Consider the following 23,127-nt stretch of genomic DNA (forward strand, 5'->3'; position numbering starts at 1 on the left):
GCCTGCACAATGTCATACACGCTGTCTGCCATCTGCCCAGTACAGTTGAAACCAGGATTCATCTGTGAAGAGCACACTTCTCCAGCATACCAGTGGCCATAGAAGGTGAATATTTTCGAACCACAGTCAGGTCCCGGTGAGGACAACGGGCATGCAGATTATCTTCCCTGAGATGGTTTCTGACAGTTTGGTCAGAAATTCTTGGGTTGTGCAAACCCACAGTTTCACCAGCTGTCCAGGTGGCTGGTCTCAGACGATCCCGTAGGTGAAGAAGCCAGATGTGGAGGTCCTGGGCTGGCGTGGTTCCACGTGGTCTGCGGTTGTGAGGCTGGGTTGGCTGTATTGCCACATTCTCTAAAACGACGTTGGAGACGGCTTATGGTAGAGAAATTAACATTCGCTTCTCTGGCAACAGCTATGGTGGACATTCCTACAGTCAGCATGCCAAATGCACACTCCCTCAACTTGAGGCATCTGTGGCATTGTTGCGACAACTGCACATTTTAGTGGCTTTTTATTGTCCCCAGCACAAGGTGCACCTGTATAATGAACATGCTGTTTAATCAGCTTCTTGATATTCCACACCTGTCAGGTGGATGGATTATCTTGGCAAAGGAGAAATGCTCATTAACATGGATGTAAACAAATTTGTGCACAAAATTTCAGAGAAATACGCTTTTTGTGTGTTGAACAAGTATTTTGCGCTATGCATCCAAAAGGGAGCACGGTTTATACTATACAGTAGAATTTAACAGATGAACAGGCAGTTGATAGTTTTACTTTGAAGTGTGTAGACTACCACTAAGTAGGCCTACTGTAATTTTACTTTTTTTTTTAGTAGACATGCTAGACAATTTGGGCAGTGCAGCATATTTAGAAAAAGTAAACGCAAAACATTAGTGAATTGAAATGATCACAATTTGCAATAGATTGTTCTTTCAAACAGTCAAATACAGCAAATGTCACTGTCTAAGTTTAAAACATTCTCTCAACACCTCCAGAGATATTTAATCAAGTTATTCCTTGGTATTTCCTTAAAAAATATCCTTTGCCTAATTCCAATTCTTCCAAAGTATACAGCATGTAAGGGCATTTTTCAGGCTGAGTTTTAATGCTCATTCACGCACACACTTTCAGGATGGGTCTGATTTATACAGTGTCTTTCGAAAGTATTCGGCCCCCTTGAACTTTGCGACCTTTTGCCACATTTCAGGCTTCAAACAAAGATATAAAACTGTATTTTTTTGTGAAGAATCAACAACAAGTGGGACACAATCATGAAGTGGAATGACATTTATTGGATATTTCAAACTTTTTTAACAAATCAAAAACTGAAATTGGGCGTGCAAAATTATTCAGCCCCTTTACTTTCAGTGCAGCAAACTCTCTCCAGAAGTTCAGTGAGGATCTCTGAATGATCCAATGTTGACCTAAATGACTAATGATGATAAATACAATCCACCTGTGTGTAATCAAGTCTCCATATAAATGCACCTGCACTGTGATCGTCTCAGAGGTCCGTTAAAAGCGCAGAGAGCATCATGAAGAACAAGGAACACACCAGGCAGGTCCGAGATAATGTTGTGAAGAAGTTTAAAGCCGGATTTGGATACAAAAAGATTTCCCAAGCTTTAAACATCCCAAGGAGCACTGTGCAAGCAATAATATTGAAATGGAAGGAGTATCAGACCACTGCAAATCTACCAAGACCTGGCCGCCCCTCTAAACTTTCAGCTCATACAAGGAGAAGACTGATCAGAGATGCAGCCAAGAGGCGCATGATCACTCGATGAACTGCAGAGATCTACAGCTGAGGTGGGAGACTCTGTCCATAGGACAACAATCAGTCGTATATTGCACAAATCTGGCCTTTATGGAAGAGTGGCAAGAAGAAAGCCATTTCTTAAAGATATCCATAAAAAGTGTTGTTTAAAGTTTGCCACAAGCCACCTGGGAGACACACCAAACATGTGGAAGAAGGTGCTCTGGTCAGATGAAACCAAAATTGAACTTTTTGGCAACAATGCAAAACGTTATGTTTGACGTAAAAGCAACACAGCTCATCACCCTGAACACACCATCCCCACTGTCAAACATGGTGGTGGCAGCATCATGGTTTGGGCCTGCTTTTCTTCAGCAGGGACAGGGAAGATGGTTAAAATTGATGGGAAGATGGATGGAGCCAAATAGAGGACTCTGCAAAAGACCTGAGACTGGGACGGAGATTTGTCTTCCAACAAGACAATGATCCAAAACATAGAGCAAAATCTACAATGGAATGGTTCAAAAATAAACATATACATGTGTTAGAATGGCCAAGTCAAAGTCCAGACCTGAATCCAATCGAGAATCTGTGGAAAGAACTGAACTGCTGTTCAAATGCTCTCCATCCAACCTCAATGAGCTTGAGCTGTTTTGCAAGGAGGAGTGGGGAAAAATTTCAGTCTCTCGATGTGCAAAATTGATAGACATACCCCAAGCGACTTACAGTTGTAATTGCGGCAAAAGGTGTCGCTACAAAGTATTAACTTAAGGGGGCTGAATAATTTTGCACGCCCAATTTTTCAGTTTTTGATTTGTTAAAAAAGTTTGAAATATCCAATAAATGTCGTTCCACTTCATGATTGTGTCCCACTTGTTGTTGATTCTTCACAAAAAAATACAGTTTTATATCTTTGTTTGAAGCCTGAAATGTGGCAAAAGGTCACAAAGTTCAAGGGGGGCGAATACTTTCGCAAGGCACTGTAATGGGAAATATGTGTATATATGTCGTGCAGCAAGTTTATGTCTATTTTTGTAAGTGCGCATTCTTTTCCAAAATTGCTCAAATATTTAGTGTAAAATGTAAGCAGCTATTATATTTGAGGCCCCTGGTGCCATGGATATTTATGTAATGCTGACTCCCCAGTTTGAACAGAACGAATGGAGCACTAGCTAGCGAGATCATAACCAGAGCCAAATATGACTCCAAAATGTCATGGATGGTGTGGCCCTCAGTCCCGTGGGCTAGTCACACTGGATGGTCTGGTATCACTGTGTACAGAGCTGACCTGCATTCTTGCTAGGTCTCATGTGTCTAGTCATTGCGCTGTGAATTTCCCAGTAGTCAAGTGTTGGGAGCTGCCCCAGATGATGTCCTGTCCTGCTGAGTGCTGATCCGGTGCCATCACTGTGTGTGGAAATGAGCGGTTGGTGGATCTTAGCACCATGTCCCAGGCCCTGGGCCAACGTGGGGAGCTGCTCCGTTCCACTGGCCCCCTCATAGATGAGTCCTGGAAAGTTCAGGGTTATCCTCATAACAGCGTCTGTTCTTACACTCGTGTCACAGGTTTAGTTAATGTCACATATTTGTATGGTCATTTGATTTGACATGCGCTGATATTTCAAGTTGGAGTTAGCTGGTGCTTTGTCACATGCTGAATAGTTTTCCCTCGCTCCTACCTACAACTGGAACTCCCTCGCTCCTACCTACAACTGGAACTCCCAACTGTTGATTTTTTGTGTCGTTGGGTGATTTCTCAAAGTTATTTAAAGAATATGTAGATTACATCAAGTTCCAATTTTTAAGATGATTGTAGAAGCTTTATAGAAATTCTCACCTTCACGTTGCAACTTTTTATTTATGGAATTTTTGATCAATTCCTCTGCAGACAGCTGTTGTAAACTACCTGAGTGTGTTGATTTAGTGTTACACAGATCTTCCCAATGATTGGAACTTTGGTGCTTACGCCACTGTGATATTTCTAAAACACATTTCCATGTGGAGACAGCCTCTTATGCAGTCAATCATAATTTTAGCTGTTTTAATGTTGTTTAATACATTTAGCAGTTATATAACTTGATTTCTGTTTAGAAACAATACATTTTTATTTCAAATATCTGTGCCAATATGGGGAGACTCCTTTGATGTGATTTCAAGCGAACTCAATGATTGACTTTTGTGAGCATTGATGCTACATTCAATTTAAAACTTGAACCGGAGAGGTGAGGGAAGTCTCATCACTGCACTGTTGAGATTATCTACAGGCATGTTGATTTGGTACAAAATGCACAGTGAAAATTAGCCACCTGTAGTGTTTTAGGACGAGGTCTCCTAATGACCCTGTGACATTTTAGTCCTTGGATAGTCTGGTTACCGGCAGGTCCTGTGGATGGGGATTAGAACTCACTATTCTATTGCAGGACTGTAATCCAACTAGAGGCCTAATTTTAAAAGGGGAAAGCACTGGTGAAAACATTGTGCTGTGCCTTTTACTTTGGCACGGTCTGTGCATGTAATCTGCCTTATCTCTTTGCATGCAGATCAGCTGACACTTTGCCAACTAATCTGCACGTCAAGAACTTCCCAGTGTACAAATCACCCATTAAATTGCCAACAACAGTTGAATGTTGAAGGATCACCATCCCCCAATTTAGGGCTGGGTGATTTATAGCCTAAAAATTATATGCACATTTTTGTTCTTCAAATTAATGGATTTATGATATCTGTATTCTCTATGCTTTGTTGTACAATCAAAGGTAAAAATGCACTGCTTTTCAGTCAGGAATAATCTTAATTCAGGTCCTGTGAAATTATACCTAGGCTAAATATACAGTACAATGCTTTCAGAAAATATTCACAGCCCTTAACATTTTCCACATGTTATGTTACAGCCTCAATTTAAAATGGATTGAATTGAGATGTTGTCAATGGCCTCCACACAATAACCCATAATGTCACCGTGGAATTATGTTTATTTATTAAAAAATTTTTTTTTATTTTTTACAAATGAATAAAAATGAAAAGCTGTCTAGAGTCTAAGTATTAAACCCTGTTATGCAAGCGTAAATAAGTTCAGAAGTAAACATTTGTTCGTCACAGGTTGTGCATCAAGTGTTTTGACATTTTATTTTTGAATAGCTACCGCATCCCTGTTCCCCACATATACAATTACCCATAAGGTCCATAATTTGATTTAATTTGAATTCGAGCAGACTTGAAAATGGCTGTCTAGCATTGATCAACAATCAACTTGAAGAATTTAAAATAATAATGTGCAAATATTGTACAATCCAGGTGTGCAAAGTTCAGAAAGACTCACAGCTGTAATCGCTGCCAAAGAGTCAGATGTGAATACTTAAGTAAATAACATTTACATTTACATTTAAGTCATTTAGCAGACGCTCTTATCCAGAGCGACTTACAAATTGGTGCATTCACCTTATGACATCCAGTGGAAATAAGATTTGTGTATTTCATTTTCAATAAATGTTATAAAATTTCTCAGAACATATTTTCACTTGGTAATTCTGGTGATTGCTTGTAGATGGGTGAGGAAAAACATCAATTTAATCAATTTTGAATTCAGGCTGTAACACAACAAAATATGGAATTAGGAAAGGGGTGTGAATTCTTTCTGAAGGGCCTGTAAGTCTTCCACAACCACAAGACCCACTAACAATTCATTATTCTATCATCATAGTTCAACCTTTTTTATTGTAACCACTGATCTGGCTTTCAAACTCAGTCTATTAATATGCATTTTTTTTAAATGACCAGAACCATGCATAATGCACATTCACTAATAATTACTGACTTCTTGTAGCAGGCATTATAAAAAATGTACACGTCTCACAAACAATCTCTCAAGCACAGGCCCACGTGCTAGTAAGTAGCCAGCTTATATATATATATATATATATATTAATGTTTAGCCAATTTGGATCTATTTGCTAGCTAACAAGGCAGAAGTTTAATTATTATGTACACAACCTCCTGTCCGTCTCCAACTGTTTGAACAGCATGCTAGCCTGTCCACTTTGTTCAGATGTTGGAATCAAGTGGCCTACCTTATTTCTCAGAATGGGAACGAGTTGCCAATTCCTTTTATATAATTGTGTTTTAAGCTTATTGCACATTTATAAAACAGACTAGACAGTAAAACAGTTCAAATGCTGCTTGCGGGATGTGGCTGTGCAAAAAACTGAGCATTCATTTTCCATAATTAAATGTTAATTGATAATCCTGTTTTGGTAGTGTCTGCATGCAACTTGAGCAGTTGAGACATAAAAAAGAGTATTGTTAGCCTTTCTATGCTCTATTACAGTAAAATAAAGTCTTTCTGTGTCCATACGACCAATTCTGTTGGACCAAACCTCCAACGCAAATAGCGTCTTGAAACCACTTGTCAGAGAGGAAGAAGTGATCTCTCATCTATGTTTTAAATGATGGGGACGGGCTTGGTGGGTGTGTGTGTGTGTCTCGCCAAAATTTGTCCAAAATAAGCCCAATGCGTTTCTATGGGCTTATTTTAGACATAAGCTTGCTGCCTGCCTTCCCGCCTTTGGGAAAACAACTCCCATTGTTAGGGCGGAGACATTATATACAGATCACTGGGGAAAATGGAAAGGTGCACAGAGGGAGCGAAGGAGACAAGACCAAAAAGACATGAGAACATGTCATAAACACTCCGTGTGTATTATATATATATACACACACACACACACACACACACACACACACATGGAGTGTATAAAAAAACTTGATTCTTGCGATACAGGCATTTGGAATCGCGCAGAAGCATACATTTGAATGAGTCTAATTATATTTATCGCCCAGACCTACCCCAACTCTCTGTTCTAGCTTCATCTTCGTCATGCCAAGGTACGCCCCAGAATAATCTTGGGCTTAGACTCGTTGAGGTTTCTCTTATTTGCGTGACACCAGCTGGTGGCCGTTCTCCAGTTTTGTGAACATCCATGGCCCGTTCAGGAGCCACACTCTGTCCTACGGTTAGCTCTGTGGAACATTCTTGGCTCCAGTCCCAGAGAATAGTGACATATCAGCAGCCCATTCAAATGAACAGGCTGAGTGTTGCACTATGTCAGTGGGGGGAGGGGGAGCTAAATTCGGTACTCTGTTTTACGTTGCAGTGGTGGGGTTGACGGAACGTGCAGGTTCCATTGAATGGCTGGCTGGTTCAGATTGAGCACAGGTCTGGGTAAAACTAGATCTCAGGAAATGGTCTCTCTACAGACTGGTTGCCTCCCGCAATGCACCAATATTCCACCTTACACGTCTGTAGAAGTTCCGGCTTCAGTTGGAAATGAGAGGTGTGTCACCCGTGACTTTATTGCTGTATTCGCTTGTTACCCTAGCTAAACATGAGCACAGTTCCCGCCTTTATTTTAACCCCTGCATACCCGAACTCATGGTTTGTTGGTAGAGTTGTCTGTGAAGAAGACCCTCCCTGAATAAAAATGGTTCCCCTTTACAAATGTCCTAGAGAATCTGACATCCTCCCCAGACCTAGTGCTCAGGTTCCTAGGTCTGGGTTTTAGACTAGCCAGTAAAGGCCAGGGTTGTACTGGGAAAATATCTCTATTCTGTTGGTCTGAAATTTGACATGCATGTTTCAATGACTATGGGATTCGAAATTACTTGTGAAATTCTCATGTTGCATCACGTATTCCACTCCAAATCGTCCAGTCACAATTGGTTTTGATACATTGTGCATTGTGTTCTTTATGCCCAATTGCATTCATCATAAAAAGTGAGTTCAGCCAGTTAGCACCTTACTTACATAGGGCCCATTTCAGACTTAGGAAATGTATTCCTTTTTTTACACGTTTTGATTTGAGCACAACCAGACAAACTTGAGAGGAAAGAAAGGTAAACTAACATTGTAATGGAATAATGCAAAATGGAAGGAAACTACCACTAAAGTGACAGTTAATAATGTATGTTGGTATAACTGATGGTCGACCTTATTCATTGTGCGTAAAGGTGGTGGAATTATGAGGGGAATTAAGTCAAGGTCAGAATACGTTGCATCTGTAGACACCTCCGCCATACCTTAAATACTTTGATCTCCACCCAAAACAAATAGCCAGTGAAAAGCATGTGTATCTCATGCTTCAATTTAAGGTCAGAATACACGTGGAAAAAAAGGTGCATAAAGGGAATTGCCTTCGATTATGTGAACTTAACTCTGGTCGGAATCTGCCCTATACTACGGATGTGGTTGAACACACAAACTACCTTTGTCAAAATTTTATCCATGATTAGAATACACTTTCAGCCTGCAAATAAATGTATAGAACTTCAACCTGTATTTTACATTGGGTAATGGGGAAAGTCCACAGACCAGGGGGCTACCCTGTTCACAACGTGCCATTTTCACATCTGCCAGTGTGAGTGGGCTCAGTGTCAGCCGTTGGATGTTCTGCAGTGCCACCATCTGCTCAATGGCAGCGTCACCCTACTCTTTCCAAAGGCTCCTCTGTGCTCCGGGCAGGCTAGCCTCTCTTCCTGGTTCACATGTGATCTCCAGAAGTGTCAATGAGGAAGGAAACCAGAGGGACTTCCTCTATTGCTTGTCAGAGTTGTCAGGCATGTTCCTCCTTGAAGCTTGGCTATGATTAGTGGAAAACATGTTGTGCTTAGTCTCCTAGACTAGCCAGCAATTGCTTGGCATCCTGTAAGGTGCTACAGAGGGTAGTGCGTACAGCCCAGACCAAGCTTCCTGCCATCCAGGACCTATATACTAGGTGGTGCCAGGGGAAAGCCCAAAAAATTGTCCCAAGACACCTCTCTCAAGTCATAGACTGTTCTTTCTGATACCACACTGCAAGCGGTACAGGAGCGCCAAGTCAAGGACCAAAAGGCTCCTTAACAGCTTCTACCCCTGAGCCATAAGCCTGCTGAACAATTAATCAAATGGCCACCCAGACTATTTGCTTTGAACCCCCCTAAACTGCTGCTACTCACTGTTTATTATCTATGCATAGTCAATTTTCCCCTACCTACATGTAGAAATGACCTCGACTAACCTGTACTCCTGCACATTGATTTGGTACCCTCTGTGAATAGCCTCATTGTTTTGTGTGCCTTTATATTTTATTTTCAACTTTAGTTTATTTAGTAAATATTTTCTTAACTGCATTGTTGGTTAAGGGCTTCTATAATGAAGCATTTCACGGTAAGGACTACACCTGTTTTATTTGGCGGATGTGACAAGTAACCTTTGATTTGTTCAAGTAAATCATGTTCTGCTCCTGTATAGTCTCCTATCATGCAATCAATGGTTTGTTCAGTAGTGGTGTGTTTCTTGCTTTGTCTGCTTGACTTGATAGAGTAAGCTCTACGCTGATGTGCCCAGTGGTCTGCTGTACTGCAGACCATGGCTTCTTTAACAGTGGACCCCATTGTGCCATATGTTTAAAGGTTTACCTTAGGTGAAAGGGGTAACTTGTTTTGATTCAGCGCCTGTTCTTAAACCATCTAGTTTTTCTTCCACACATTCGGACACGGTAAGGCTTGTAGATGACTACACTGATGGCGTTCCAGAACCGCAGTGCTTTGGATAAAAGTTTATGTACAAGTTGTTACTTACCTAAGTTACTATACTGAGAACAAATATTTGGTCACAACTATTTTTTGTTGTTGTGTGTTAGGCTTTTTGTGCGGTAATTCACATGGCTATACACAACTCGGTTGTGTGAATAGTCTGCCTGTGTCATTATGAAATGAATATGATTGGCTGTACTCTTGAGTACATTGATCAGGCAAGTCATATGCTCATTGCTCATCTGATTTTATGCAAGTGCTTTGCAAACATCTATGGAGTTTTGATTTCTTTAATGTTTGTCCCCCATAACTTCACCATATTTATCTGAGCCTCATCTGGTGGCTGCTAACAGTGGAAAATATCAACAACAAAATTGTCAGCACCAGGAACACCATTCTGATTGGCTGGCAGTGTACCAACTGCTTATTGGTGCACTGAATAGTCTGCGTGATGAAAAACAAATGAGGACATCACATATTTATTTTACTGCAGCACAACTGGCATGCTTCTTTTTGTGTACAGATTGTTTTGCAGGAAATGCCTGTGTATGTGAGTTTTTTTTGTCTGCCTGTGTGCCTATGTAGGTGAAATCTGAAAATAGGGAAGGGAGCGCAGCTGATTGACGTGGATGGTCTGCTGTTTGCTTTGCATTTCTATCCTGTCACCCTCTAAAGACTGTTTTAATATGTTGAGTGATGGCAAGGCCTTGACATTTTAGGGAGGCTAGTTAGAGCAGCACAGCAAGTCAATTTCAAGAAAAACCTCTGTAAACTGAGTGCTTGATATGAAATACAGAAGGCTTTTACCTCATCCAAACAGGACCATGTTTTAAAGGTTCCATGCAAGCAGCGGTCCACTGTGAGTAGTATGCATATGGGAGAACAACTACTTCCTCACCTGTTACTTCTGTGGGAAAGGTGACGCTGCTTGACAGATTAGTCCCATCATAAAGGACAGCTAGATTATCCAGATTACTTATCTGGTTTCTGTACGTTTAGACTAGTTAAATATTCATCATAGTAATCCGGTGGTCATTTGGATGTGGTTAGATTTAAATTGTAATGCACAGTGTTTATACTGTTTAATGTGCCTGTCTCCTGAATGGGCTTTACTGAACGGTCCTCTTTTTTCCCCACCAAGCAGGATCTATGAAGTTTGACCCATTAAATCCATTTGTTCAGTAGGATCAGTTTTCAATGTGACTGTGTTTATTTGTCCTCTATCTCTCTCAGGACCTGTCTTCACAACCGCTGATCCGATTTACTGGAAACCAAGGGGTAAGTGCATTTCAGTTATAAATAACAACTCTTTATATTTTGCAGTAAAATTATGTGATCACTGTCTGCAAATGAGTTTGCACCACAGACTACATTTTTCTATCGGTAAAGCATTAACTCAGGGACTGTGTTCTGTGTGTATAACCAAGTACTGACTAGACGGCCTCTGTAGCTGCAGTGAGCTCTGTTGTCTGCGAGCGACTGGCAGGATTAGATTTCCTGTCATATTTTGGCAGCGACGTGCGTGGCTACAATTACATCTGCACTGAACTGGACGAGAGCGGCTGTACTAGCAGGCCTAGATATTCCCCTCACATGGTGGACAGACGGACAGAACGTCTGTCTGAGAGACAAGGAACTTGCCTGGACACACTACCCAGACAAGTCCCATCACATGCTCTTCTACTATTGACAGCATCAGCCTGTACAAATTAGCCTGTAGAAAAAAACATATTTTCTTCAAGGCGAGCATTGTCATTCTCAGTATGAGCAGCACTGTATACATTCCAGACATTTAACGCTGCTGGTTCAACATCTCTCCATCATACAAACAAGCCCTCACTAATGTGAGTCAGTTTGATAGTGACATTTACACTGAAGTGTTGACAGTGTAGATTAGATTTGTTTTCATTTCAGACATCAGAACATAAACTGGAGCGGTGCCACAGATGTTGCTAATGTGTCAAATTTACATTGTTTGGATAAAAAGTACTGTTTAGGCCTAGATAAGCTAAAGCTAAGCAAGTTGTCTGAGCAGTACCGTGTACAGAAGGTAGGTGGGTCACATGCAATCCAGTGTCTAACGTGGTTACAAAGTGAGGTTTCAGTGCCATTGGATTGTGCTTTAAAAGTATTGAACAGTCTTTTCTCTCATTTGAAGCAATGCACGACCATGTTTTTGTTTTTAAATAACCATTTGGAAATATGGTATTGGAACTGACCCTATATATAGCTTACTCCCTGTTTTCTTATTTTTGTGTTTTTGTTCTACCTTATGTTATTTTTAGTACTACATTAATATTGATTTCTGCATTGTTGGGTTTAGCGCTTGCAATAAAGGCATTTCACTGTACTTGTAGACATGACATTAAAACTTGAAACCCTCAGTCTAATATTTGATAAAGCTGGAGAGTGTTTAAAGTGTCTGCGTTTTTCATATGGTAGTCAAATCTTCATCAGACGCCTGTCCCCCCCCCCCCCAATTCATGCTTCTAGTGTGAGTATCAGTAATTGCTCCCATCAACTTGAGAGATCAGATGGTTAGTAAATATGGTGTTTTTACTGGGTGTTTGAAGTGCTGAATTATGCATGTGTTTAATGGCTGAATCATGGCTGGGCCGGATAGGAACCTGTTCTATTAGTTCACCGGAATGCTAATGAGAGCGGGGGAGTGAGGGGGTTTGCTGCTAAATGATGTGTTGGCTGCTCAGTGTGACCATAGCATTTACATTCATTCATATTGGCAGAGCTTTCATTCAGTCACTTCCAGGGTCAAGGTGGCATAATAGAACCAGCTCATAGAATAGTCAGGAAAGGTAAACAGGCCAAGGATGGTAAACATCCTGTGTGGGTGGACGACAGTGTGTGTGTGTCAGAGTTCCTCAGGCTGTATGTCTGGCTGTATTTATTTGGACAGGCTTGTGTCAGCGATGAATGACCCCTGCTTTGCACGGCCTCTCCCTCAGCTGTTTCATTAATTACAGCGCTAAGGAGGAGCTGCTGTGAAGGGCCAGTCCTCTCCAGTGCCCCTGGCCTGAAAAGAGGCTTTGTTTGCAGGACTGTGCAAAAGATGAGGGGAGCTGGAGGCAGAGAGAAAAGGGGGTTGGAAATAGCTGTTAAAATCCATTTGCTTTTCAGATGGAAGAGGGGGTAGGGTGGGTGACCGTGTCTGCGGTGGAGAGGGTGCGCTGGAGTGTGCTGTTCATTCAGCTTTTTATTGAGGATGGACTACCCCTCTTTCCATGCTCCCTGTTTCTCATTTGAGTACATGTTTTGGTAATAAAATGCATCCTTTTGGCTTGGCATTTCCTTTGAGAGAAGGCAGCTTCCGACCTGTCCGGTTGGTTATGGCTAGATGTAGTGTGGGTTTGAGGCTCGCTGGTTTTCATGTTGATAAAGTATTTTTGAGAGGGTAGTAATTCACCACCTGACTGGAATGTCTGTGTGAAGTTCCAGTGTCCATAGATAACTGCCAGTAGTCTCAAGCAGTAGCCCATTGCTGCAGCATTACTGTTGGTTGGCCACGGCCTGCCTGCAGTGGGTTCAGGGCATCTGTTGCGTGGAGCCTCAATCAGCCCACATTCACAGCTGGGGCCCGACTCTGTAATCCTGTACTGTCAGACTGACTCACCCCTCCTTTGCCTTCCAGTGAGTTCCACTGCCTCTAAATCATTGCAGGTTATACATATACACTCACACTCACTACCCTTGTAAATTGTGTGTGTGTGTGTGTGTGTGTGTGATTGACATAGTCTTACTGATGAGAGGGGTGTCTGGTGTGCACATCTGCAGTCACCTCAGTTATCAGGAAGTGGTGAATTGATGATATTCAGCAGAACGTTTGAATCAGGAAGTGGTGAATCGATCATATTCAGCAGAACGTTTGAATGAGGAAGCATGATCAGGAAGTGGTGAATCGATCATATTCAGTGGAACGTTTGAATGAGGAAGCACGATCAGGAAGTGGTGAATCGATCATATTCAGTAGAACGTTTGAATGAGGAAGCATGATCAGGAAGTGGTGAATCGATCATATTCATTGGAACGTTTGAATGAGGAAGCACGATCGGGAAGTGGTGAATCGATCATATTCAGTAGAACGTTTGAATGAGGAAGCATGATCAGGAAATGGTGAATCGATCATATTCATTGGAACGTTTGAATGAGGAAGCACGATCAGGAAATGGTGAATCGATCATATTCATTGGAACGTTTGAATGAGGAAGCACGATCAGGAAGTGGTGAATCGATCATATTCATTGGAACGTTTGAATGAGGAAGCATGATCAGGAAGTGGTGAATCGATCATATTCATTGGAACGTTTGAATGAGGAAGCACGATCGGGAAGTGGTGAATCGATCATATTCAGTAGAACGTTTGAATGAGGAAGCATGATCAGGAAATGGTGAATCGATCATATTCATTGGAACGTTTGAATGAGGAAGCACGATCAGGAAGTGGTGGATCGATCATATTCAGTAGAACGTTTGAATGAGGAAGCATGATCAGGAAATGGTGAATCGATCATATTCATTGGAACGTTTGAATGAGGAAGCACGATCAGGAAGTGGTGAATCGATCATATTCAGTAGAACGTTTGAATGAGGAAGCATGATCAGGAAATGGTGAATCGATCATATTCAGTAGAACGTTTGAATGAGGAAGCATGATCATTGTCCTGTTTGTTTTGTTCTTGCGAAGTAAGTTTATTGCAATATCCAGGCTACCTCAATTGGACATAACAATAATGGGTTCAATCCCTTTCAGAGTTTCTTATAAACACACAAGGCAATGGGTTGATAACTCCACACTGTGAAAGGCTAGTTCTCTTCATGTGGAGCATAAAAGGCAGGTTTGTACTGGAGCTGAGGCTGAGCGTCTCACATAACCGAGAGCCCAGTGTTTATTTATAGTTGGCCACCTGCAGGCTCCACACGTGTTAGGACCTTGGGTAAACCGAGTTGGGCTGCTAGCGAGAGAGGGAGAGACCGAGATAGCGGTCTTTGAGTATATCAGCCCCAGGAGCAGTGGGTCACAGCTCTCCAACACTGCAGGGAGCCAACAGACCAAGCCAGGGGTCATCCTGCTCAGCAAGCCTGCCAGAACTCCCAACAACACCACCCTCTCCCCTTCCATGCCTCGCTCTACCCCAGCCAACACTCTGTTCTTCTTTCAAGCCTGGAGCTCCACTCCTGTTAGACAAGTCAAACTTGCTCACATACCCATCTACCCTCTACCCCAGCAGGCGTAGTTTTAAAAAACTAAAATCCTCATGGGAGTCCAGGCCCAAATTCCAGAATTTGTTTTCCATTGTAGGAGAGAAAGGCATATGGCTTTAAAATCGGTCTTCTTTTCTCCAAACTCTCACTACCAGTTTAACCTACTCACTGTTGTTTGAAGAATATTACAGTGCGTTTCACTGAAAACGGAACTTTGACAGCTCAACCATCACCTGTCTATAGTGATAGTGGAATCGGGATCCGTTTTACAAGAAAACCCAATATCTGCATCACATGGGTCTCTTAAAAGCAGCCCAGTGTTTGGCTAATTATTTTCCCTCAGATGTGTGGGCCAGCTACGAACCCTGTAATTAAGAGGCCTCCGCGCTGGGCAGTAGTCTAGGTGGTAATTTCACTCATTCCCAAGTTTGCCTAGAAGCTACACCTGTAACGTGGGAGCAGTAGAGCAATTATGGCTAAGCAGGCTTGACTACTTCAGAAATACCTATGTGTAACGATTTACTCCTTGTTACATTTACTTACATTACCAGTTAAACAAGCAGAGTGTCACAGATCAGTGGGGACTTGTAGACTAGCCTAGCTCAGCTATGAATTCCCATCTTTTAGCCTCAAGCCTCACCCTGTTACTCATCATCCTCCCACATCGCCACCATGCAAGCATGATAGACACCTACCTATGCTGTACATTTGTTTTTACAGTACACATACAGGTAACTGCCAAAATAAAGGAAACACTTGAGTAATTGAGGGATACTGAGTATATTGAAAGCAGGCGCTTCCACACAAATGTGGTTCCTGAGTTAATTAACATCCCATCGTGCTTCATGTATAAAAATTCTCAGTAGCCCATTATTTGGGCTACCATGGCTAGAAGAAGAGATCTCCGTGACTTTGAAAGAGGGCTCTCAAAGGTTGTGTGTGTCGGCCATCAGATCGCAACCCAATTGAACAATTCTGGAGCGGTGCCTGAAACAGCGTTTTCCACCATAAACACCAAATTATGGAATTTCTTGTGGCAGAATGGTGTTGCATCCTTCCAAAATAGTTCCAAACACTTGTAGAATCTATCCCAAGGCGCATTTAAGCTTTTCGGGATTTCGGTGGCCCAAACGCCCTACTGACACAGTTGGGTTGAGTGAGACGTTCAGCAAACAAGACTGTTAGATTTGTTCTCTAAATCTGTGACATCAGCTGCTGGATGTATTGGATGGAGCAGATTATGGATGACCTTTCCTATATTGATATTTTAAATGCACTCTCGTGAAGAATGTCGGCCATTGATTTATAATTTTCTCCTCCGTCCACAGAAAATCTCAATACCACGGTCGGAAAATCCAAATGAGCTGCGGACGTTTACTTTCTACTTGTCCAATGTTGGTAGAGACAACCCACAGGGAAGTTTCGACTGCATTCAGCAGTACATCACCAGGTGAGTGAGCACAGAGGCACTGGCCTCATCCTCTTCGACATATGAGACATTCATCACTCATATACATGCATAATAAGCATTGATGCATGCAAACACAGTTGACACTGTTTATTTCAAATTAATTCTGTTTTGGAATGAAGCTACTCTGTCAGTAGGTTTGAAAAAGTATATTTGGACAGGCTAAATTGAGTTAAGAGATGGTCAAGAGATGAACTGGATTAGGAGAGTTCTGATAAATGTTTGGAGGACAACTTCCTGATCACAGGCTTTGGTGCAGTGAGTGCCATCTGCTCTCATGTGTGCTTTCTGTCCTATTTGCCTCCCAGTCTGATCAAAGACAAATGTTGAGCAAATTAATTGAATTGGGCCAGATGTCTGCGTTTTGAGGTGGAAGGAGAGGAACTGAGTCCTGGCTCTGACTGTCTAGTTTTTTTAACACCCGTCCTCAACTATTTCTAATGAGAGACTGGGTCGGCTGGAGTTCACCCATCGACCTGGATCCTCATGAGCCTCTAATTCCGCTATAAACCCGGGGCAGAGCCACTGAGGGCTGCCAATTCCGTTATATCCCCTGCCAAACCGTCATCAACGTGAGGAGGAATCAAAGGCAGGGAAAACCAGGAAAGAATAGGATTTGGTGCAACATTGGTTTAATAATGTGGGAATCCACAGTTGAATAGACAATCAAACGATGGTGCACTCAAGGCAGTGGTATGCCATGAATATTAGCACAGCAAGGTGTGTTGGGCAGCATAAAGAAAGGCTAAATTGTTACATTTTTAAAAAAGTATTCATTTTTTTGCAATAAAAGCACTGATTTAGTTTCTGTTTTCGTTACATGTTCCTCAAACTGTAAGATAATGCCATTTGGATGTCGACTCAGTTTTTGTAGGGAAGCTAAGATAATCTCCCCAAGCGTGGGAGTGAGTTGACCTGTTGGTCTTTGTTTCTGTGTAACCCTCTCCTCCGTTGTCCCAGTGAAGGGAGCATTCAGCTGGACTGCCTGGGTGGGATCCAGGACAAGATCACTGTGTGTGCCACAGATGACTCCTATCAGAAGGCCAGGCAAAGCATGGCTCAGGCAGAGGAGGAGACCCGCAGCAGGGGTGCGATCGTCATCAAGCCTGGGGGGAGATACGTGGGTAAGGCCCTAAGACATTACGCTTTACACTCAGCTGTGGTAAGGCCCTCAGTCGAACAGAACACAGGCTACTAATTTAAAAGGCCTGTAGCGCTGTCTAGGATATGTATACTGTATGCATACTGTATTAGAGGTTTTGCATTCCTGTTTTTGTTTTGTGACACTTTCCCTCATGTCGGTTCAAATCCAGGGTGAATGCTGATGGTGAGCGGTCTCATATTAGGGCGTGTTTGGGTCCCGCGACAGTGAGCCAGAGCAGTGGCAGGCTCATCAGCTTGGCTATAATTCAATATGGTGTTATTTCCGCATCAGTCAAGCAGCTCTTCATCCTCCTAGTGATGCCCTGTCCAGCGGCAGTTTTAGCCTCCTATCCTAGCTGCCTCCAGTCTAGAGATTGTATTTCCACACTGAAAACACACGCGCGCACACACAGAGACATGCATGGCTGCTTCAAGTGAACATCAGACTGTGGGCTTTTTACTAGTCTCAGGAGAGCTGCATACTGAAACTGTTTCTGCTGCACTTCAGTAAAGACCATAGTAGCCCTGAACAGAAACGAAGTAGAAGTGTACCTAGAACCGAAACACCGTAATCTGTTATGCATTTTTTTTTATAAAGCTTCTAGGATACGCTGTAAATGACTTGTTGGAGAGGAAGTCAGAAACGGTGTGGTTTAATTTATTTTGAGTCCCAAGCTGTGCCTTAGTCACACTCTATCTCCGTATGACCTTAATTCTGGTGAAAATGGCTGAGCTCACAGCGTAGGGATAATTGCATGCTCATGGATCCCTGTGTGGGGCCCAATGGGCTGGCCGGATGGTTAGGTGCTCAGAGCTTCACACAGTTACGTCTCTGACTCAAACGAACCAACTAACTGCCCAGTCACCACAAACACCATCACAGGTTCACAGATGTCGGATTAATGTGTCTGATTAATGTGGCTGTTTTGCCAGGAAGCAGCTTGTTCAACTAATTGTACTGTGGTAACTTTCTAGCCAACGTAGGTTCTCTCATAAAGTTCACCCTGATAGGAGTGTTTTCTTTTCTCTGTTGAAGAGAACTTCAGATAACCCTAGAACTTCTCATAACAAACCCAACCTCTCATGGTTAGATGTCACAAAGTCTCAACCTTTCTTACACACAACAATGTTGCTTTTCTTTTCTCAGGTAAGAAGGTGCAGATCCGGAAACCAGCGCCTGGCCTGTCTGACATCGCTCCGTCGCGGCGGACGTCGCGGCCTGTCATAATCTCCAGCAGCACGGGGAAGAAGAGCACGGCGCAGCAGAGGCCCCTGAGGGAGCGCCTCATCCACCTTCTGGCCCTCAAGCCCTATAGGAAGCCGGAGCTCATCCTGCGCCTGCAGAAGGACGGCCTCTTGCCCTTCGACAAAGACTCTCTTGACAGCCTCCTGCAACAGGTTAGTCAAGTCAGTCACACTCATAGGCAGGGGTTTTCTAGACATTTTTTTTAATGGGGGGGCAAAAACTAGTCATGGGTTCTTGGGGTATCACAAATAGCTTTGAAAATTGATGCATTGTGTTAATTTGTATCTGCCCTAATTTATTAAAATAAATTCATTTGAAAATTAACATAGAATATTCAAGTTAGTTCAGTGGTTTCTTCCCCCAAGAAATGTTGTGAAAGCTGCATTTCTATACAGTTTTAAAACTAGTCACCGCAATTGAAACAATAAAAAATGGGCTTAGGTTTGCTAAAAATCTGATTGATGGGCCTGAAGAAATGTAACCATTCAAATTCGTAGATAGCGCTATGGATGCAAGGAATTACCTTTCATGAAATCAAAATGATAGTTTTAACCATGTTTTGAGGCTATACAGTGTTCGTTTACATTTACATTGTTTATAAACATTGTCGTAAAGTAATCTTTTATTTTGGGTTCTGATGGGATACGACAGTTGAACTAAGCTCCTATTCATCAAGAATCAAGAGGTGTATCTGTAATTTATTTATACTTTAAAAAAAAAATTGATGTAGCAACTAAGGATTTCAGCTTTAAAATGTGATTCCGAGAACAGCAAAAAATATTCCAGACATTATCAACTTGGCTGCTGTAGCTTCATTCAACTCAGTTGATAAGGGATGCTTAACATTTTAGGACAAACGCATGCCACACAGCAATTAGCTGCTTCACACTAGCTGAGCGCTGAGATTAAAAACAATCGTTTAGTTTCCTGTCAAGTCAAACAGCAGTTAGCTATCCATCTTCAACCTCTCACTATTCAGGTTTCAGTCAATGCAGCTGCACTCTCCATGGTACTAAAGCCAGCCAGACAATCCAACAGCCTTGGCACCTGCTCCAAGGCATCTGCATGTTCCTAAACAATGTTCCTGCGTGCAGAGCCCTTGATTCTGCCGCACAGAAGAAATTCCAGCCCGAGCAGAGAAGCATGAGATTGAACTTCAAACACTTGTCCCTGTTAACGTAGTAAAACTATGATATTGCGATCTCTGGAGTAACATATCGTAGTGTTCTACCCAAATATCACCCAACCTTAATGCAAAACTAACAATGCAGGAGATTTTGCAGAGCGTGTCGGAGTTGGATTCTATTGCATTGACAGGCACAAGCGGTCAGGAATAGGTGCACTTGTTTTGAGATTAAAACTAAGGCTCCATGTAGCCATATGTTCGTATTTTTTGCTAGTTGATGAGTTATTATTCCAGTTATAGCTCATTTCCGGTCACAATGGGGGAGTGGTTGCTTCCTACAAGAGCACAAAACGTGTACATTCCTAGACTTCTTTGAAAAGCGAGTCAAGCTTTTTAATGTCTTATTAAAGGGGTATTGTATTTCTAGACAGGCTTGAATAAACTAAGTAGCCAATACGTAGAGTACATATGTCATATACTCTATAGTGATGATGGTATGTGATTAATGCATTTTATTTGATTGTGGTTTCTTGCATCAAACACAATACAACATGGCTGGAAATGTAGGCTAAAGGATAGAACAGCAACTTCCATGTTAAAATGTTGTTGGATTGATTTTCTGCATTGTTTTTTTATGGTAGGCCACTCTGGTAGGCCTACATTATCAAAGACACAGTCGTCTACTTGGCCACTGTTAAAATTAGGACTGACCCGGTTTGGTCGATAGGCTGTTGGTCGACCGAGATTTCTTGAGTCGAGCAAGTTGCAAAAAAAATGGTGATCATTGTGTACAAGAAACCTGTCTGAGTGGACTGATCCATTGTGGAGGCTGTGGGGATGGCACAGTCCATCACTCTAAGACATGTGCTACTGAAATGGTAAACTCAGCTAAAAAGAAACTTCCTCTCACTGTCACCTGCTATTTGTATGAACATAACAAGATTCAACAACTGAGACATAAACTGACAAAGTCCACAGACGTGACTAACAAATGGAATAATGTGTCTGTGAACAAAGGGGGGGGGGCATCAAAATTAAAAGTATCGGTCAGTATCTGGTGTGGCCACCAGCTGCATTAAGTACTGCAGTGCATCTCCTCCTCATGGACTGCACCAGATTTGCCAGTTCTTGCTATGAGATGTTACCCCACTCTTCCACCAAGGCACCTGCAAGTTCCTGGACATTTCTGGGGTAATGACCCTAGACCTCACCCTCCGATCCAACAGGTCCCAGAAGTGGGATTGAGATCTGGGCTCTTCTCTGGCCATTGCAGAACACTGACATTCCTGTCTTGCAGGAAATCACGCACAGAACGAGCAGTATTGCTGGTGGCATTGTCATGCTGGAGGGTCATGTCAGGATAAGCCTGCAGGAGGGTACGACATGAGGGAGGAGGATGTCTTAAACGGCAATCCGACCATCACCCCTGGTGAGACACAACCGTGACTCGTCAGTGAAGAGCACTTAATGCCAGTCCTGTCTGGTCCAGCGACAGTGGGTTAGGCAACGTTGTTGCCGATGATGTCTGGTGAGGACCTGCCTTACAACAGGCCTACAAGCCCTCAGTCTAGCCTTTCTCAGCCTATTGAGGACAGTCTGAGCACTGATGGAGAGAGTGTGCGTTCCTGGTGTAACTCGGGCAGTTGTTGCCATCCTGTACCTGTCCCACAGGTTTGATGTTCAGATGTACCGATCCTGTGCAGGTGTTGTTACACGTCGTCTGCCACTGTGAGGATGATCAGCTGTCCATCCTGTCTCCCTGTAGCGCTGTCTTAGGCGTCTCGCGGTACGGACATTGCAATTTATTGCCCTGGCCACATCTGCAGTCCTCATGCCTCCTTGCAGCATGCCTAAGGCACATTCACATAGATGAGCAGGGACTCTGGGCATCTTTTGTTTGGTGTTCTTCAGAGTCAGTGTGACCTTAATTGCCTACTGTCTTGTCTGTAAGCTGTTAGTGTCTTAACAACCGTTCCATAGGTGCATGTTAATTAATTGTTTATGGGTCATTGAACAAGTATGGGAAACGGTGTTTAAACCCTTTACAATGAAGATCTGTGAAGTTGTTTTGATAGACAGGGTCCTGAAAAAGGGACGTTTCTGTTTTACTGAGTTTTATATGGTTATATGTAAGAACAATGGCGCAACAAATAACATTCTTTCTCCCGCGTTGGATAGCGATTCTGAAACACGTCGGTGCGCTGTTGAATTGGCGCCTTTTCCTAGACCATGTTGCTATGTGCATAATAGCAAAGGTATCCAGCATATTGGTATTGAGAACAATGCACCGGAGGCGGCAGCGGAGTTATAGAGATGAGACAACAGCCCTGGTCTTAATTGTATAAGAAAAGTGAGGAGAGAGGAAACCCCAACTTAATTAGGTCTTTAATCAATAGCCTAACTGTTAAATGTGCCTGGCTTTATAAATCATCCTTATCTACTAAAATAAGACAGATCCTGCTTGTTTGTGTGTTTAATAGCCTACTGGCTCTGTAAGCACCAAGCCTCAGGCAACCACAAATGAGTCTGTTTTTAATCTTTGCTATGCTGTAATAAAGGCTTCACACTTTTTTTTCTCCATTGGATAATATTTATAATTAAATTTGTGTTTACACTGTTCATAATAATTATAACCTTGATCTCCTCATTGTTATTGCTAATGCTAATTAATTTCATTATCATTTAATAGGCTTAGTATAGCAGCCTTAAATATATATTTTTAAACTAGGCAAGTCGGTTTAGAACAAATTCTTATTTACAATGACTGCCTACCTCGTCCAAACCCGGACGGCGCTTGGCCAATTGTGCGCCGCCCTATGGGACTCCCAATCACGGCCGGCTGTGATGCAGCCTGGATTCGAACCAGGCTGATAATGCAGTGCCTTAGACCACTGCGCCGCTTGGGAGCCCCCAGCCTTGTATAACCACCATCAAGCTGTAGGCCTAAGAGCGCATCCTGTTAATTCTTAATACCGTAACTTACTTAGGTCTATATTTCAATACTTTTATAGGCTACTGTATCAATCATTCATTTTTAGTTCGTCATAACACCGCATACAGTCATTCATGATTTGAAATGCAATCAAAGCATTTGTTTTTTTAAATAAAAAAAAGCAAAGTGACCATTGAATATTAAATAGGCCTAAACTGTTCCATTTCAGAAATTACAATTACAAATGAATGACTGTTTTTAGTATTTGCTGTAATAAACAGCCTCTCTGGTACACTTCATTTTTATTAATTTTTTTACATTGTTCCAATCGCTCAGAAATGTTGTATTGTAATATAACAGCACCTGTTTGACACACCTAATAGGGATGCAGCACTTGCTCCTTTTTCTTGATCAGTATTTTCCACAAGTCAATTGTTTTCCACACATCTGACTTCCCCTTTACCTCCTGAGCAACCAGTAAACATTCCCCCATTTCAGGTTTATTTGTCAAGTCCTATGCATTCATTTTGCTGTTATGTGTTCAGAGTTTGTTATAATCGATTTATTTATGTGAATATGATATGCTATAGGTCAGGCCCTATTGGTCATCTGCATACATCACGTAAAGAGAGCAAGGGTTGAGGGAATAGGGATTGTTTTTCCTAAA

General features: G+C 42.2%; 1 protein-coding gene across 1 annotated transcript in view; it reads left to right on the plus strand.

Annotated features, from left to right (window-relative positions):
• The window catches only part of ell (elongation factor RNA polymerase II), a 44,596-nt gene that overhangs the window by 8,889 nt on the left and 12,580 nt on the right, over positions 1-23,127 (plus strand). Inside the window, exons 2-5 of the mRNA XM_035737611.2 lie at positions 10,562-10,606; positions 15,874-15,995; positions 16,974-17,137; positions 18,304-18,554. Of these exons, the coding sequence (XP_035593504.1) occupies positions 10,562-10,606; positions 15,874-15,995; positions 16,974-17,137; positions 18,304-18,554 (582 nt within the window). The remainder of the gene's footprint in view (positions 1-10,561; positions 10,607-15,873; positions 15,996-16,973; positions 17,138-18,303; positions 18,555-23,127) is intronic.

Source organism: Oncorhynchus keta, chromosome 26 (assembly GCF_023373465.1).
Source record: "Oncorhynchus keta strain PuntledgeMale-10-30-2019 chromosome 26, Oket_V2, whole genome shotgun sequence".
NCBI lineage: Eukaryota > Metazoa > Chordata > Actinopteri > Salmoniformes > Salmonidae > Oncorhynchus > Oncorhynchus keta.